Source organism: Eleginops maclovinus, chromosome 12 (genome assembly GCF_036324505.1).
Source record: "Eleginops maclovinus isolate JMC-PN-2008 ecotype Puerto Natales chromosome 12, JC_Emac_rtc_rv5, whole genome shotgun sequence".
Classification (NCBI taxonomy): Eukaryota; Metazoa; Chordata; class Actinopteri; order Perciformes; family Eleginopidae; genus Eleginops; species Eleginops maclovinus.
Window position 1 is genome coordinate 15,951,472 of NC_086360.1, and position 18,737 is coordinate 15,970,208.

Genomic DNA, 18,737 nt, shown 5'->3' on the forward strand with positions numbered 1-18,737 from the left:
TTTTTACATTTTTCTGATAACACTACTTGACTTCTACTTAAATACTTTCAATTCAGGACTTTCCCTTGGAGGGTCGTTTTTAAAACCATTGTGTTTTCTACTTTTACTTAAGTAAAGGATTTGAGTACTTTTTCATCTGCTTTTAGTTTACTCTCTTGGGTAAACCCTTTATAAGAGTTAAGTGCTCTAAACTAAAAGTTTGAAATAAGAGAATCCGACTGATTTGACGACATCAGAAGTGAAATGTGTCATTTTTTCATCTGTATTTGGCAGTTGTTGCTCATAATTAGAGCTGTTTCTGAGCTGCTGAGTGGGAAGCTTCCTGCTGGCTGGGTCAGGAGCTCCATTAGTCTGAGTGTTGGGCGACTCTGACCGCTCTCTTTCAAGCCAGCAGGCCCTACCATCCCACCCATTAGTCCATTGTTGCTGAGATTGTTGGTTAGGTAATAAATTAGAGGGTTAGATTAAACATCTGGAGTGGTAGACATCCCCTCCATAGTAAAATGGAGAGTAACATCAATACTGTGTGATGGCGAATATGGAGCTATGCTAGTAAAAAGCTATATTATCGACAAAAATAAAGATCTGCTCTGCTTTGGAAACCGCCCCTGTTTGTGGACCACTAATCTCCTTCCTCTTAGCATTTGAAAAAATGACCAATTTCCCTATTTCAGAACAACCTCCCACATATGCTATTTCTCATCATTGAGCCCTTTAGCCAAACTGCTTTAGCCAGCTGATGAAATGGGGCAGACTGAAGTGTAAGCCTGATAAAGAGCTTTGTCTGAGAGGAGAATTGAAGCTAACATGGCTTCAATAACAGACTTATGTAGAGGCTTACCTGGGATATTAGGGTCAGTAAATCACAAAGGCTAACAACAAGCTGGATGAAAGTGCTGATGTGCAAAGACGAGAGGCAGCATGTGGATGGACTCAAGGTGAATCACACGCACATGTCTGTCAGGTTTGAGCATGGCACTGGATTGCTATTGGAAGTCAATGTATTAACTCACACAATTCTCTTGGTGCATTGCTAATGTCAACCTATTTTATCTATCAAAGTTTGTTTGTAGAGTAGAGTGATGGATTTGTTTATTGTTGACCTGTTGATACAGATCTTAGATTTGTTTAGGACTAATCTATTAGGGGGTTGAATCTGCCTCTGTTTCTCCCTCTATATTCCTTCATAACTTTCTCTCCCTCACTCCCCTTTTTTATTTCTCTTTTTTCCAACTCTCTTTCCACATAATGTAAGGATCTATCTTACTCTCCTATAAAACACATTGTTTGTTTTCAAAATGTTGTCATTGTATTGTCTCTCATGAAATCTTGAACTCACCTGTATCTGAACCTGCTGCCTTTGAAGAATATGTTACTGCTGGAAACTGTCTTTATCTGACTCGACTTTGCACACCTGTCAGAGAGGGAGGATGAAATAAAAAGAGATGCAAACAAATAACTTCATTATGGCAAATAATCTAAGACACAGGCTCTGAACAACTCGTCCCTTTCAAAACACTTTATGGGTTGTTGTTTGTGACTCTAACTCTTAACCCTTGGCCCAGACAAGCCTTGCAGTAAGCAGTAAGAAGAAAGTGTGTTTCAAGGTGTACCATTTCAAAAAGTCAAACTTCATGTTCGATTACAGGATCATTTATCATGCAGCAGAGATGGTGCTGTGTGTGAGTGTGTGTGTGTGTGTGAGTGTGAGAGAGAGAGAGAGAGAGAGAGAGAGAGAGAGAGAGAGAGAGAGAGAGAGAGGCGCCGTATGTTCGCAAAGCTCTGCTTGGCTGCCATTAACAAACTCAATTCACTCTGATTTAATTAAGCGGCTCTGATGCTGCTTGTCCGACATCCGAGATGACATGCACCCCCCTCCCTCTGTCCGCCTTTCAGAGACACATGAGCTGCTGTCATTAAGAAGTCAATACCCAGGGTTTTACTGTCAAGAGCTGTTATGAGAACATTTTAATAACTTTATTTATAATAACCTTTTGTAAATGGGTCATCGACAAATGAAAGGATATAGCAAAAAAAATCATCCTTTAAAACTAAAAAGGTGAAGATGTACTGTATATGGAAATGAGGACTACAAATAAAAGTCAATACAGAGGGATGGGTTAATGTGGCTCAGGGTCACAAATCAGCCTCCAATTAAGCGTCAAATCTTTGGGAAATGTTATTTTCTCTGACCTTACTTCTCCACATTACATATGGCCAGCTGTCTACAGCCAGCGGTCATACCCATCACGCTCCTCACCTTCTCTTTTCCTCTCTCTGATGATCTCAATATTCCTTTGGTCTCACATTAGTTACTCTCAGTTTTTTAATTTTTAGGGATCAAACACTCCACACTGTTTTAGATGTTTTGTTTTTATCACACAATCTTCCACAGCGGATGGACTCAGCCTGCTGTGAAAGGAATTTCACATTTTACACTATAGAGATTCCTCTTCCTTGCTGGTAGGGACTACAGAGTATTTCATGAACAAAGTATCCTTTTTCTGTTTTAAAACCCAACAATATTCAGGTTTCTGTGAAGCGAGACAAGGAAAGCAACACATTCTTACATTTGGGAAGCTTGAACCAGGTAATGCTCAGCATTTTTGATGCTGATATTGATTAAAATAGTTGCCGATTTATTTAATGTTGATGAACTAATCAATTAATCTTAACCTCATTTTGTCAGATCTAACTGTAAGCTTAAAGACTGAGAGTTAATTTGTGACGTTGGGAACAGGCAGCATTTAACACAATACAGTTACGTGGTCTGATCTCTCAAGGTTGTCAAAGGAGGAGTAGGGATAGTTTACATCTTATTAATCTGTTGGGATGATTTTTAGGCTACTAAGTACAGAAGTAATGTGATCACTAGTCAGAAAAGTCCTCTGATATTGTAAGACTATCAAGCGCAATGTATTGCTTTGCTGATATTCCTACTGAACCCTGACCGAAGCAACAAACTCATTACTTTCACTCGCTAAAAACCTTGTCACAACCATGACCACAGACAGAAGTTTAGTCTCTGTTCTCTCACATTTGCCTTCACCCCGAGCCTGTTACCATTCCTGACACGCCAACAGCGTCAATAGTCTCTGTGAACTCAGAGCGCCAGCCTTGAAGCAATCAGCTGCTCCCCAAGTGAAGGACAGCAGCATGATGTAGCAGAGCCACAGAGAGGCAAATCGTTATAAAAGAGTGATAATGTGCTAAAAATCCAAGGGCAACATGAAGGAAAGCTAATTATATCCACTTGTAAGTCCTAACCAAAGTAAAGAAAAAGAAAAATGACTGACGTATAATAATAATTCAAAGTAGCTTACATTTACATTACATGCCATTTTGGTCAAGCATTTGAAAATTCTGTGTTAAATACATATTTGTCTTTTGGGCGGAATGGACATTTTGGATTGAATAATGATTTATAGTCTCCAGCGTTTCTGAGGTCAAGAGCAGCTCAATACATTTCCTTGATTCTTGTGTGTGTGTGTGTGTGTGTGTGTGTGTGTGTGTGTGTGTGTGTGTGTGTGTGTGTGTGTGTGTGTGTGTGTGTGTGTGTGTGTGTGTGTGTGTGTTTGTGTACAAACTTGTAAAAGGCTTGGTTCTCCACCCCGCACTTCCATAGGTGCTTACATGCAGCAGGGGTCGAGGTGTGAAATGTCAGCACCAGTTTCTTCTGCTCAGAAAAGGACAAAGACAGAGAGAGAGAGAGAGAGACACACACACACACAACACACACACACACACACACACACACACACACACACACACACACACACACACACACACACACACACACACACACACACACACACACACACACACACACACACACACACACACACACACACACACACACACACACACACACACACACACACACACACACACACACACACACACACAGCAAGTATGAGACATTAGATTATTAATATACGTGTCAATAAGGGCAAGAGAAGTGGTAAAAACAAGGAGAGGGAGCTGTGCAAAATGCTGACCCGTGGACCTGAAGCTGAAAGCTTAGCAAGATGCAGGACAGATACAGTAATTTGGCCACAGTGTTTAGCAGTGAAACAGCGTGTAGCTTGCAGAATAGGGGTCTTTATGGACTAGGAGAAGAAATATATTCCTGTAAATGTGTAGTTTTCAATCCCGTGTGTGTGCCTGGTAATATGAGATATCAGATCACTGCTGCTCCACAAAGTGTGAAAGGGAGAGTGAGACCGAACACTGAGATCAATAACACGGGAATGCTCTGATTTGTTTCTTCCCTTTCCTAAAGCCCCTTAGTCAGCCGTATTGCTCAACCCCCCGACTCTCACACATAAGTTATATTAGGGATGTAGTGGTGATTTACACACATGTGCTGCAGTGGCAATGTGTGTGTGTGCGTGTGTGTGTGTGTGTGTGTGTGTGTGTGTGTGTGTGTGTGTGTGTGTGTGTGTGTGTGTGTGTGTGTGTATGTGTGTGTGTGTGTGTGTGTGTGTGTGTGTGTGTGTGTGTGTGTGTGTGTGTGTGTGTGTGTGTGTGTGTGTGTGTGTGTGGTCATACTGTAGGTTTGTGAAATTAGCTGCACGTCCAAATAGTATAGGTCATCTTTGGTCTTACTTTGGCCAATATGGAAAGTGCTTTTGCACCATTACATGAAAACTATGTTTGTACCAACAGCAATGACAGAAATAACCGGCATCTTCGGTTACCGACATCTTAAACAATAATTGACGCACTAATTTGCTAAATTTCAACTGCTAATCCCTGGTGTAATGTTAAACCATTAACATTTACCATTACCATTTGATTTCTATGCTGAAACCCAAAAGAATGGTGGCGTTGAAACATTATACAATGTATAAAGTGCTTTTCAAGCAAGTGTTACAAATAATTAAGCCATTAAAGTAGCCTTTGCTCAAAGCGGGACTGTTACGTTATTGTGTTCCAGGATAAACAGAGTTGAGGGAGAAACCATGCAGTGATCCGTCACACACTAAAAATCAATACACATATAAAAATGTTGAGAAGATATAAGGAACATGTTAATATATAGTCTAATATATACCCAGACACAAATATAAAAACACAGTAGAAATGAAGAAATCAACATTTGTTTAACATCAATGTCTGACATTAAATACATGACATGGACAGAGCTATAGATTATGCAATATTAACATGCATAACCTATATAGTGATGATAATGGAGCTATTATGCTTATTGATAATGTTGCTTTAGACAGGGATTAAAAATGGTTATTGAAAAATCTACCATAAAACAGACGGCGACAAAATAACTGTTCGCACACATGAGCGAAAAAGAATAAATACATTTACTGAAACGACATACAAACGGGTAATGAACACAGTAAACAGTGAACAATGCTCTTCCAATCATTAAGTGAGGTGAGGGCAGGATTGTAGTGAGAGGCATCAAATAGTTTAGTGCTACTAGTATTACTTGTAATTACTCACCAGTGATGACTATGTTTACACACAGAGGGAAGAGACAGAAACACAAAGATAAAACTGCATCTTCAGCCATTCATGAGTTGCCAAACAGACAGAAAGACAGACTGACAAAGTAAGGCAGACATGAGAGGCTAAAGCTTCTGTATTGAAAATCATATGAGATGGGTTGACTGGCTGATTGGTAGATTAAAGAGCAACCTGGCTTTAACTGCAGTGATGACCTCTGGCACCTCTGACTGAATCATTAGTGTGTGGGTCAAACAGCAATATGAGACATAATAAGTTGTGTGTTTTGCAAAAAAACAAAGATGCTATGCACATGTATGAGGCATGATGCATCAGCACTGCTGCTCCGAATCTACCACAGCTCTCTGGATGACAAACATTGAATTTACTGATGAAAAATGTGTCCCAAATGCAAGAAACCTGTACTAGTAGTTATTTTAACATGTCTTAGTTAGTATTTTCTCTCTGTGTGAGTTTCAAAGATGTCACATAATTTGTATTTGTCAAAGAACTTGACATGGGAGTAGTGAAGGACTCTCATATTTGGGTCACAGGCGACACATGATGAGAGAGAAGAGGTTAGTCGTAACACACCCACCATCCTGTTACAGTGCATCCTGCCTGTTAAGGAGATCTGAAACAGCGACACACACACACACAGAGTGTGTGTGATGGTGGATTACATAGACAAACAGTAAAGTTTCATGTATCTGATGTAACCACTACACAGACGAGGAAAGGGGAGAGAAAGAAGGAAGGAGGAAAGAGAATAAAGGATGTACAGCACACTTGAAAGGTCAACTAAGACAAAACAGATGGTAAGTGTGCATCGGCATTAAAGTCATATTTTCTTTTTCAAGAAGTACTGATCCACACAAATGTTAAAGGTTGACTACATGACGATGACTACAGGACTACACAATTCATCATCATGATGGAGGAAACTACACAGCATATTTTATTATACATCTTGCTCTTTAGAGTACAAAGTACATGCACTTACCTCTTTTTGAATCCCGATAACGTAAAAGGTTTTCCCTTCAAACTTCAGCTTGCTAACATCAGCCCTGCAAGAAACCAAGGTATCAATAATTACATGATCAGGGTTCAAATTAGGCTAAAACATACAAATAGTTTTGACTGAACAACTGAGAAACATAGCCTTACTATTCAGTATATGATTTAAAGTGGAGCAATATGATTACACTTCGTTTGTCAGAGATTAACTGTTGGTACTAAATCCTTAAAATTCCTGAAGACGATTAGTCAAATGATTGATGCAAGATGATATCCACTTAATTTAGTTTAACTTGAATAATTTGCAGGTCACTGATTTGTTTCATATGTTGAAATGGAACAACAATAACTTAAGCCTATTACATATAATATTCAGCTGAAGAAGAACAAGAGTGTGTTATGATTATATTTGATGAAGAATACACATTTTATAAACAGGGTTTTGGACAAACATGTACCATTTTAGAAGATGGATCCTCTTGTTTCCCTGGAAGACCACGAAACCTGTGGCAGTGAACCCTAGAAAAGCTGTGGAGCCTGTGAAATCCTGCAATACCACACACACACACACACACACACACACACACACACACACACACACACACACACACACACACACACACACACACACACACACACACACACACACACACACACACACACACACACACACACACACACACACACACACAGGTGGATTAACAGCAGGGATGCTTGTGAGCCATCATTAATCTCCATGGTAATGGTGCCTACACAAAACCTCTTGTTTGTTGCAAACTTCAACCCCCTAATTTGCAGAAACAAGGCACAGAAAACCTAGGTTTGATATGGTGAGGCACAATTAAACAAATAACAACATTGAAGCAAGAGCAGAACACAATATGTTCCTGTCACTCCACCACATCAGGGTGTATCATCTACAGACATCCTCCCTCTGTGTGTGTGTCTGGCTCTGGCTCTGGCTCTGGCTCTGCTCTCTCTCTCTCTCTCTCATCCTCTGAGTTCAGAATCATTTCTCTGATTATTGATCTTGACAGATCTGCAAGTGCATGATGCTACAGCCATTTCCAGCAAACCAAATTACCACAGCCCCACTAACCAGAGCAGGGCAGATGAACAGGATCTTCTCCAATAGACATATTTTAAATATGTTGTTAATCTGCTCAGCATGCTTTGATACGCCCATCCTTCCGTGTGTTTGTAGTTCACACGCTCAAATATTGGCTTTCTTTATCAGATTCCGTCTTTTCTACCTATTACCTAGGTGATGAGGAACATTAGAGAAAAGTACAAGCCGTCAAAGTATCACAGTGTAAAGCAAGGTGCACATTAAAGTACCAAATGGAAAACAATACTAACACTATGCTCGAGTCGATGTCATTGACCTGCTGAATCCATGATGTTATTCTATTAATGAATTCATTGATTATTGAGAGTAATATGAGTGACCTCTCAGGTTTTCTGAAAGGATGCTGTTATATAAAGATGATTATACCTAATTGTGCATATTGTATAAATGCAAATACAAAGAGAGGAGCAGTGCACAACATGTGATAAAGAAGGACACATGAGGTGGAGGTGAGATTTAAAAACAGTAACAATAATTTGGGTAATTTACTGAGTAATGGATATTAAATTGTGGCAATATTAAGAAAGAGATGTGCATTACTTTACTCATTGGAGTCTTTTTTTCTTACAACAGCATCAGACCTCATAGTCAGACTCCTCTAATGTTACCTTGCAGGGGTGAGGGTCCACACCATACGTCTCCAGGCTGTGAGCCCTTTGGAGCATGTTCAGCTCTGCAAATGAAGTGCACTGGCCCCTAGAAGAGAGGAGCGGAAACCAGAGTAAAGGTTTATTTTAAATTCAACACATGAAACACGTTGTCAGCGTATGTCCCTGTGGAGTTGATTTATGTTTTCAGTATTTTATGTATAAACGTTAGCAGTATGGGTTGACTATGGGATTTGAATAAAATGTCTTCCTTCAAAGAAAATGAGGGAACATGAATGTGAATGGGATGGATATTTAGTTTGGGTTACAACCGTCACAAATATAAGAAAGCTATTACATTTTGCCCAGTTTGTCATAATCTGTTGTGCTTTTGCAGTAACAGACATATAAACAGTGTTCAGTGGGAAGCTTTACCTGCTCATTAATGTAATAAGAAAACTCCTTGCAAAATCAAGATAGTGAGTGATGCACGCTGATACTGCTCTGACACCAGATGAATAAATCAACATTATACTTGTAAACACATACAGTACATCTGTCTATGAACAAGTCAAACATTAAACCCATTAAATAACTGCTTCAAAATACAACTTGCAGACGAACCCCACCCCATGTGTAAATCACCTGAAGTGTCTTTTTATGGCTCAGTAATAATCTACATGCTGTTAATCCTCTCTGTCATTGCCATCGGGCAGACAGGGGGCAATTGGCATCATCTGCCTGTGCGCAGTGGGAGATGAAGGATTTGTCTTTGATGTTTCTATAATCGCTGCAAGTGTGACGGTCACAAACCTAACAACATCATTTATGAGCTTCAGCTATGATACAAGTAAACACCCTGAGGGAGGGGCTTTAGGTATATCCAACCAACCACACACACACACACACACACACACACACACACACACACACACACACACACACACACACACACACACACACACACACACACACACACACACACACACACACACACACACACACACACACACACACCTGTTTTATACCTGAGCTTGTTCTTGTAATTAGCCATCATTTTCCTGTGTTTATCTGTTTATCATGTGATCTTATTATTTAGGCACTTAATCTCTCCCTGCTTTAGTATTTCAGTATTCTATTTGCTTTGATCATTATATTTCTTAAGCAACCTCTGCATGCACTAATCTCCTCGGTTCGTATTTTATTCCACATCCAACAAAGTTCTATAAACGAGGAGAGAACATGCCAGGGTTTATATATATGTATATATATATATATATATATATATATATAAATATATATATATATATATATATATATATATATATAGATATAAAAGCAGGGCGTCTGATTACTTAATCCAGCCTGTTACTTTGAATTACCTCCCAATGTTCTGAAACTCTTCTAATATCAAGCACGGTGTCTAAACTACAGCAGGAATTAATCATACATGCACATTGCCCTGCAAATTAATTTCATTTTTTTTACACTGAAATAACTTCCTGCAATACAATGCACCACAAATCTCTAGACGTTATTGTTTGCAGTGGAAAATTGTCTTCACAGCCTGTTTTGAAAACACAGATCACAGGAGTGAGCATCTACGCCTGTCAACACAATCAAACAGTAAACTGAAAACAAAGATGCAGCTTCAGAAAACAAACAAGCTCACCGGTCAATATACACAAAGACATGCACACACACACACACACACACACACACACACACACACACACACACACACACACACACACACACACACACACACACACACACACACACACACACACACACACACACACACACACACACACACACACACATCGGTGTTACCTGAGCTCATTCTTGTGTATCTCCATAATCTTCCTTTCCAGTTTGAGGGATTGTTTAGGGAACAGCTTGAAGTCTCTGATGTAGTCTGACGGGTGCTCTTCTGGGTCGTAGTCCCCGAGCTCAGCTAAAGACAGAGATTGTATACAGTATGTGTGACAAACGTCAACAAAAAAAAAGAGTTCAGTTAAGAAAATGTGTAAGATAACTAGCTGTTTTGAGTAGCCTTGTATTCAACAAACATAAATGAGGGTGGTCTCATCTTCTTAACATATTCCCTAAAAATGTTGAACTATTCCTTTAAAATCCGATTTAAAGATCTGTGTAAATGTGCTGGTTGCTCAGGGCCATACGAAAGCTGATTGTTTTTTGTTTCCACAGGATAATATGCTCATAAGCAGCTGAGATAACCCTGATAGATAAATATTTCCCTTATTGAATCCAGTTAAAGCCCCAACAGACACCAATTTCTCTTTTTATTCCATCCTTAATTAGCAGTAACAATAAAGGTTAAATCAGAAACTTGCCGGGGGTTTAATTACACAGTAATCCTCAACCTATTCTGAGGCTTTGTAATCATCACCCTGACTGAGAGGGACCTGCCTCCGTTAATCTGAGCAGCCAATGATACACTGCGGACTCAGTGTGGAGATTACTCAGCCAGTTATACTGCTCTCTCTGGGGATATGAACCAATCAGAGAGTTAGGTCAGAGCAGAGATGTGTGCATCTTCCAGAGGGGTTCACTTATATGATACAGCTTGGTTAATTCCACCCTAATCCTTATTATAGCAAGTGTCTCCACACTGTGATTTAACATTAAACTGTTACTCATAATTAGCTTAAAAGGAAAAAGAAAATCCTCAGGAGTCGGATTTCAACACAAGGCTGACTTCAAATGTAACAAGTTAATGAGACAAATGGAGCTCTTCCTACAGACATAGCCTGTATAGGACGTTAGTGTAAACTAAGTGGAGATTTACATTACACATTATTAACAGGTTTCACCACTATTGCTTAGGTAGAAAATAGTTGCAGGTTGTGGGGTTTCTTTGGGAGTTTTTCCTTGTCAGATGTGAGGGTCTAAGGACAGAGGGTGTCGTATACTGTACAAACTGTAAAGCCACCAGAGAAAAATGTAACATTTGTGATATTGGGCTCTATAAATACACTTTGATTAATTGATTGCTACTAAATATGTAGACTGAACCAACCAACAAAGCTAACATTAACTCGCCAGTTTATTACAAGATTGAAGAGTAGAAGACATTACAGGAATGTTGTGAAGACATCAGCCCTAAAACTGCTCAAACTGTAACATGGAAAATCATTATTGGATTTAATGTCAATAGATGTAAACTAAATCTGATGGTTGCCTCTATAGGCCTCACCCTGTATGATGCAGGCTCCCAGATATGCAGCTTCAGCAAAAGGGCAGAGGAGACGGCCGTGGTATATATCCCTCTTCAGCTGGAGGTACAGCAGATACCTGGAACACACACACACACACACACACACACACACACACACACACACACACACACACACACACACACACACACACACACACACACACACACACACACACACACACACACACACACACACACACACACAACAATGTAGCTTTGTTACTACGTCAGTTAGAGAGAGCATCGCTATAGTAACAACTACCGTACAGCAGCAATTGGTATTGTAGTTACTATGGAAACAGCTTCAATGCAGGCAAGTTAAGGCTTGCTGCTGACTTGTCTCACGTTACCAAGGGGACAAGAAACGACAGTGGTGCTGAAATGATAAGGAAACACGTCTCCATGGCTACAGATGAGTTTTCACAGTCAGCTGACTCATTAAACTTGTTTTCTGACTTGAGCAGCAGATGGAGAGCATGGAGGATTGAATGGAGTGAAAAGCTTGCTGCTTTAGTTACATATTTTTATTTATCGGTCTGTTGCTCTGTAATCATTAAATCTTTATTGATATGAGCTATTCAGTTGTGTTTGATATAATGTTGTTTATTGTATTGAGACAGAATAAACTCTCATTCTTCTCAGTTTATATTTTCCTAAAATCTTGTTTTGATCTTCTACTCTATCTTTATTTTACACAACAGGAAGTCATTCATATGAAACACCTCTGTGTTTTATTTTTCCATTTCACTGATTTAGGTTTATTTTGTGTAGGTCAGCTGTGTTTGGCTGCACACTATGATATCAGGAAGCAGGTTCAATTCATGCAAATTCTAATTATTATTTTTTCTATACTCTAAACATGGAGAATATGGTTTGGTGAACTTTCCGGAAGGATTGTGGTTATGATTAAGAAAAATGTCTTTATTCTTTATTTGCAATTCTGTGATGATAACTGAACTGCTGTCATCTATCACCCCATCCTCTCCAACTCTTTCACTCTGCTATGATATACAGTATGTATATACAGCTCCCGGTTTTACTATTTCTAGGTATGTCTATGAGTTAAATGATTTGTTTTAATTTTTATTGTATTCTATAAACTACTGACAACGACTCTCTCTGTTAGAATTCAACAGACACTGAAATGGCTGCCATATATGTAGAAATTGGTCTCATCATTTTTTTCCGGGGCTGTATATAAAAATGAGATATACTATACAACTCTGTGCATTGGTATTGATGGTTGTGAGCAATATCAATACTGGGTCGTTTTTTAATCTCTGTGTGGAAAAGTTGAGGATGAAAATGTCAGACTTCAAATAACATCCTGTTAACTGGATCACATATGCAGCACACACATTAGCATAATCGTTTTGATGGTGAGAAATAAATCCAAAAAGAGCTTGATATTGGGCACTTCATTGGATTTAATCACTGACTGCAGTTCCTTCTGAACTTTCCCAACTCAGCTCGACTTTAACTTTTATGTCCACTCTGAATTCACCAGCAGCAATTTACTGGTCCTCCTGAGGACTCAGACACAAGTTTGTAGTTATTTTTTTAAGACTATCTTTGAAAATAAATACACACTAAATAAATAAACAGTATTTCTTAAAAGCAAGACCCGTGGGGTAAAACAGTATGACAAATGAAAAATGTAGTGAGACATTACCAAAACTGAAGGAGAGCCAAGGAAACAAGGAAGGAGGAAAGCTGAGAAACAGTGAGGACGCTTTTAATGACATTGATGATGTCCAAAAACACACTTAAGTAATAAAAGCTGAAGGGAACAGGGTGATATGCCAACATGTGTTTAGAGATGTAGAAAGACACCTGAGGGCCATGATACAGGGAGGAAGAAGGAGGAGAGATACAGAGCGACAGAAGGATGGCAGGAAACACCTTAGGGAAGAAATGATGGAGAGAAAGAGTGGAGAGATCTGGATGGGAAATAGAAAGATTGGAAAAGCAGAGACAGAGAGACAGAAGAGAGAGATGGTGAGACATGCCAGTTCAGATGGGACGGATAACTTGAAAACAAGTCCCTGCTGAGTGAGCATCTCTCATTATCACCCTGCCTAAGAGAGAGAGAGAGAGAGAGTGTGTGTGTGTGTGTGTGTGTGTGTGTGTGTGTGTGTGTGTGTGTGTGTGTGTGTGTGTGTGTGTGTGTGTGTGTGTGTGTGTGTGTGTGTGTGTGTGTGTGTGTGTGTGTGTGTGTAGGGGACAGAAGGGGTTTGTATAAACTTCCAGTTGAACCACAGCACAACAAGAACAGTGAACATATTGTATAAGAGACTTACATTCTGTTGAAAAACAACTAATTAATGAGAATATCATGCGGTTTATATTATCTTATCACATCTCACAGTTTCATCTTCATACATATGTTTGTTTCTTTAAAGTAAAGGTAAGGTGAAAGCTTCCATGGCTCAAGTGTGCAGTGCCACTTGCAGTTAGAGTGATAATATGAACATTATGAATTCTAAATAAATACTTTTCCAATAATAATAAAACCAAGGAAGTTAGTACTGAACACATAATTGTTTTTTAACATGCTTGCAAAGGTGTTAGTAAGCCAACCAAAGAGAGAATAACTCAGTGCTACATTTTAAACCATTCCTTAATGAGCCCTCAAGCTATGATCAAGCTATTAACACTGAGCTGAAATGGTAGTTAATATAAATGTAATAAGGCTGCTCTCAAACAAGGAAAAGAGAGGGAGGCACTTTATTTACCTGGTGAGTTCCTCTTTTATTTTCATTGGCTCGTGGGGATAAAACTTGACCCGGAAACACATCGTGTACGGCTGATGGGCTGCTAAAGACAAGGAATAAAAGTTTAGAAAAGAGAAGAAACAAGTGGAGAAAGATGAGGGAAATGAGTGGAGAAAAGTAGATGGTGTTAATTATGAGAGAAAGGGCAAAAGACAGGCAGAGATAATCAATGAGTGCAAGTCAGAAGCAGAGCAATAAGGATTACACAAAACTCACAAAACTGAGGACATAAAGAAGTTGAAGCCTCTAATAATGATTAGACATTTGATAATTACAGTAATAAGTCATCACGCACACACACACACACACACACACACACACACACACACACACACACACACACACACACACACACACACACACACACACACACACACACACACACACACACACACACACACACACACACACACAGTCAGTGTTGCAGGGCTCAGATTAAACGGCACCTTAAACTCCCCTCTGGTGTCTCACTGATCAGAGACAGAGTTCCATATAAAAACATATCCATGCACAAACGTGCAGAATTCAAAGTTTACACCTTGAAGTTTGCACATTTGCATGATGTACAGACATCCGTACAGTGTGCGGAGAGGCAACATCAGCAACAACTGTTATGAGCCGATCCATTATGCATTCACAGATTAGGAGATACGTAGAGAAATCATGTGAAGCTTGATGTGCAGCTACTGATGTTGAGTTTATATCATGATACAGTATACTGTACAGAGAGGCCTAATTTACACTTCCTGTTGAGAGTGGGGAAAAGGGATTTGGTTAACCTTACTGATATTCTGCTGAGCAGTAATCATATTGTTATGTGTTTTTCACAGTTGTATGATATGCAACTAAAACAGTGAAGTAATGTAATAAAAGGGTATATGTGAAAATCTTTCTGAAACTGGTTATTGAAAACATATCCAAGGTTTTGTTACAGCAATGTCGTTTTGGGGTAGAAAGCAAAGATCTTTACTGAGTGTCCTCACCACTCTGACTTCAATGGTGGGATCCTCAGCGGTATTATCTAGCAATGAAAAACAGCACACATCTACATAATACATGCTGAGCAATATGAAAGACGCAATCCTCCCACTCGTGCTCAAAGAATCTTAGCTGCTTTTTGCGCAGGCTTAAGGGACAAAGATGCTTTAAAAAAAACATTTCAGGGGAAAGTGAATTGGCACAATAGTATGTTCACACACGATGTGACGCATATGCAAGTAAGCGTAGACGCGCAGAGAGAAAATAAATCACAAGTCCCACGTCCTAATTTGACAGTAAATGCTGCCACAGGGAGAAGTGATGTGTCAGTACGACTCAGATCTATGAACCTTGCGTCCTCAATCCCTCTCTCTCATCTCCTTTCCTTTCTTTCACTCTCTGTCAGCCTCTCTCATCTCAAACTGTCTCACAAATCTCCTCTTTTCCTCCCTAATCTGACTTCTTTCTTTAGCTTCATTATCTATCACTGTCTCCTCTCTCTCTACTCTGAATAAGCCCCCCTTCACTAACCTCTTTATCACGCTTTCCCCCTTCTTTCTTTCTTCCTCCTTCTCCATCTCTCAGTCAAATTTTCCCTGGTCTCCTCACCCTCACCCTCCCCCCCTGGTCCTCTCGAACAAGTTCTGATGAAGCATAACGCACCGCTAATAGCTCCTTTATTAATTTATAGCGAGACAGAGAGAACAGGACAGTCATTAAAAGGGTGGGTGAACTACAGACAGTACAGTTTTTGCTGATGGCACATTGGTCAAATGTATGCAAACTGGGACACTGCAGCAAAGCATCGACAGTGAACATCAGGATTTGGCATCAGCCTATCAGAATGAAAGACTAAGACAATATTTTTCCAACTATATAGAGATGTTAGAATCTGAAAGAAGACGTAAAGGACACCAAGGTGCATTGAAATCACAACAAAATGTTTGCTTCATGATTTTTTTCTGCCAGATCCCTGTAGAAAAGTGGCTGACAAAGCGAAATGGGCTTGAATATTTTATGAAGCAAAGGCAGACTTAGATTCCCTTTCCAGGAGAAGAATAAAACATTTGCTCCCAAAAACAAAGTTATGTTACAATTCACTGCAACGTGAGCTTGCATCTGCATTTTTGAAACGGCGCTGATTGCTGTGTCTTTCCTTGTGTCACAGTCAGTGGTGGAAGAAAGAAAATATTAGATTTGAAACTCAAGGGAAAGTAGCAATACCACAGTATAGAAATGTTCTGTCATGTATTGTATTCAAAATCTTGAAGGGTTTAGCAAAAAGTAAAAACATTTTTACATTCAAATATCTTAAATACACTCAAATGTAAAGTAAGTATCATGCAGAACAGCCAATCTTATATTCATATATTATGTAATATACCATCATGTATTGGTGTGTTTATAATTAATTTCTAAAAGTTTAAATTTGCAAGCTGTCAAATAAATGTAGTGGAGTTTAAAGTACAATATTTATATCCGAACTGTAGTGGAGAGGAAATATAATGTTACATAAAACTCAAGTAAAGCAGAACGCAGGACCAACATTGTCTTTGTGTTTACAAAGTCAAGTTTCACCTCACAAACGTAGTACGTGCAGTTTGGTTGTTCTGATGCATTAGAACGGTAGTGATAACCACTGATAAAACCTAATTAATTGGCCACTTAAAACAAGTGCATAGACACCTCTGGACAAATGAAGCAATTTACCGGGGCTCAGATCAAATCTGCAACCTTTCATTAGTGATGGTCAAGAACGATCAGTCTATGTCGTTGTGTGAAGCTGAAAAGACGCCTGATCTATGAAACTGTCCTCTGAGGCCAGTCTGTGCCAGAGTTCTGGCCCATGATCCTTTGCCATGTATGTGTATTTCCCTTATTTGTCTGTGAGTTTATTTCCTTTCTGGGCCACCTGTTCCTCTGGCAGTGTGTTGTGTCACTTTATCTTTGTTGTGTCTCTGTTTGTCTACCTGTGTTGTTTTCTGACTGTCAGTGCTCATGGCTCGAGTGGTAATGTGAGCAATGTGTCCTGGGGATAAAGTGAGTGGTAAGGCCTTAACACTTGTATAGGAGTCAATTTCCTAAAAAATATTTCTCCATTATGAAAGTGCATGTGTTAAAACTTTTTTCACCACACATAATGAACACCACACATAAGTTATGCTCCATGTAATAGGTGTATTGATTTGACAGATTTTTTAAAGTTTTTCAATTGTTTCAACATCCAGGGGCTTCAACACGGCATCCCTATGGTGTTGTATGTTTGTTGCCCAGTTTGAACTGCTCACACTGAAGCTGCTCTCGGCAAGGAAGGCACAGACAAACACACTCAAGTACACACACGTACACACACATGCATTTCAAACTCATATTTGTGTACACACAATCTGATGCAAAACGCAAGGGAAAACCACAGAGGGAGCAGACGTGACACTTACACTTCATCTGCCTCACCACGGGCTTATTGGGCTCCAGCCAGTGCTGAGGAAGAGAGAGAGAGAGAGAGACATACAGATACCAAGAGCAGAGCCGTTAAAAAGAGTATAGTTTGAAATTTCAAATGCAAATTAAAAATATCTTGTTATAATAGTAAATTATTGAATGACACAATCCATCTAAGTAAAAGGAAAATGTAATATTTTTTGGACCTAGATCTTATGAAGAAACGTTTTTTCAGAGCTGCCTCCTGATATCTAACGACCCTTTTTTAACTTTTCTGAGCCAGGGGAGCAGGGTCTTGTATTTTTGTTCTGGTGATGTAATTTTATGCAACTGAAGCATTTTTCTTTTTTGATGGGGTAAAAATGTATAAATAAATTGGATGAAAGTAACTTTATGTGAGGATTAATAATCAATGAACTAGTGTACAAAATACTAAGACATTTCCGTCTGAATTTCCGAAAGTCCATGGTGATGTCAGTTTTATAAATTCAAAACCTAAAGATATTCAGAAATCCTTAATACGATATAAAACAGAGAATAGACAGAACGCATTGTGAGAAACAAAATAATTTAATATTTAACGGTCATCAAATAGTTTTACTGTCATCAAACAAATTGTTTAATTGATCAGACATGTATGTGCATTTGTGTTTGTGATCGTTACCCTCTGTTTCTCGGGGTCCACATATCGGATACCAAAGTAGTCTCTTTCAAGCAGGTTGTAGTGGTTACACACATGGTCCAACAGGAACTGGCCCTTGGTGTCTCTCTGAAAGACAGAAGAAGGAATGAAACACATGAACATTCAAATCCATTATGTGATTTAGTTATCTCCATCCACGATTAATCCCTTAATCTTCCCAGATGCATCACTGCGTCATTTCACAGCAAACAATCCCCACTTGGGTAATATTTCCGTGATGAAGTTATAGGTCTCTTTGCAACACTATTTCCTGAGGTCATATTCCAGCCTCCTAACATGTCAGTAAATAAAGTCCATAGACAGTTTATGAACACAGAGCAGACACAGAGAGATCATTAATCACTCTGCATTTATTACCTGCTCCTCAGTCAATAACCACTCATCACATACAGATGCA

The 18,737-nt window shown here is 39.2% G+C and overlaps 1 protein-coding gene across 2 annotated transcripts in view; it reads right to left on the reverse strand.

The window, feature by feature from the left end:
• frmd3 (FERM domain containing 3) overlaps positions 1-18,737 on the reverse strand; it is a 47,457-nt gene that overhangs the window by 16,377 nt on the left and 12,343 nt on the right. The window contains exons 2-11 of one of the 2 annotated variants that reach the window (XM_063898311.1): positions 18,302-18,406; positions 17,634-17,676; positions 14,179-14,257; positions 11,423-11,520; positions 10,036-10,159; positions 8,224-8,311; positions 6,945-7,033; positions 6,473-6,536; positions 3,588-3,676; positions 1,340-1,414 (exon numbers count right to left, since the gene is read on the reverse strand). In XM_063898311.1, the coding sequence (XP_063754381.1) occupies positions 1,340-1,414; positions 3,588-3,676; positions 6,473-6,536; positions 6,945-7,033; positions 8,224-8,311; positions 10,036-10,159; positions 11,423-11,520; positions 14,179-14,257; positions 17,634-17,676; positions 18,302-18,406 (854 nt within the window). Of the gene's footprint in view, positions 1-1,339; positions 1,415-3,587; positions 3,677-6,472; positions 6,537-6,944; positions 7,034-8,223; positions 8,312-10,035; positions 10,160-11,422; positions 11,521-14,178; positions 14,261-17,633; positions 17,677-18,301; positions 18,407-18,737 lie in introns of both variants that reach the window. The other variant, XM_063898309.1, reaches the window with a different exon arrangement.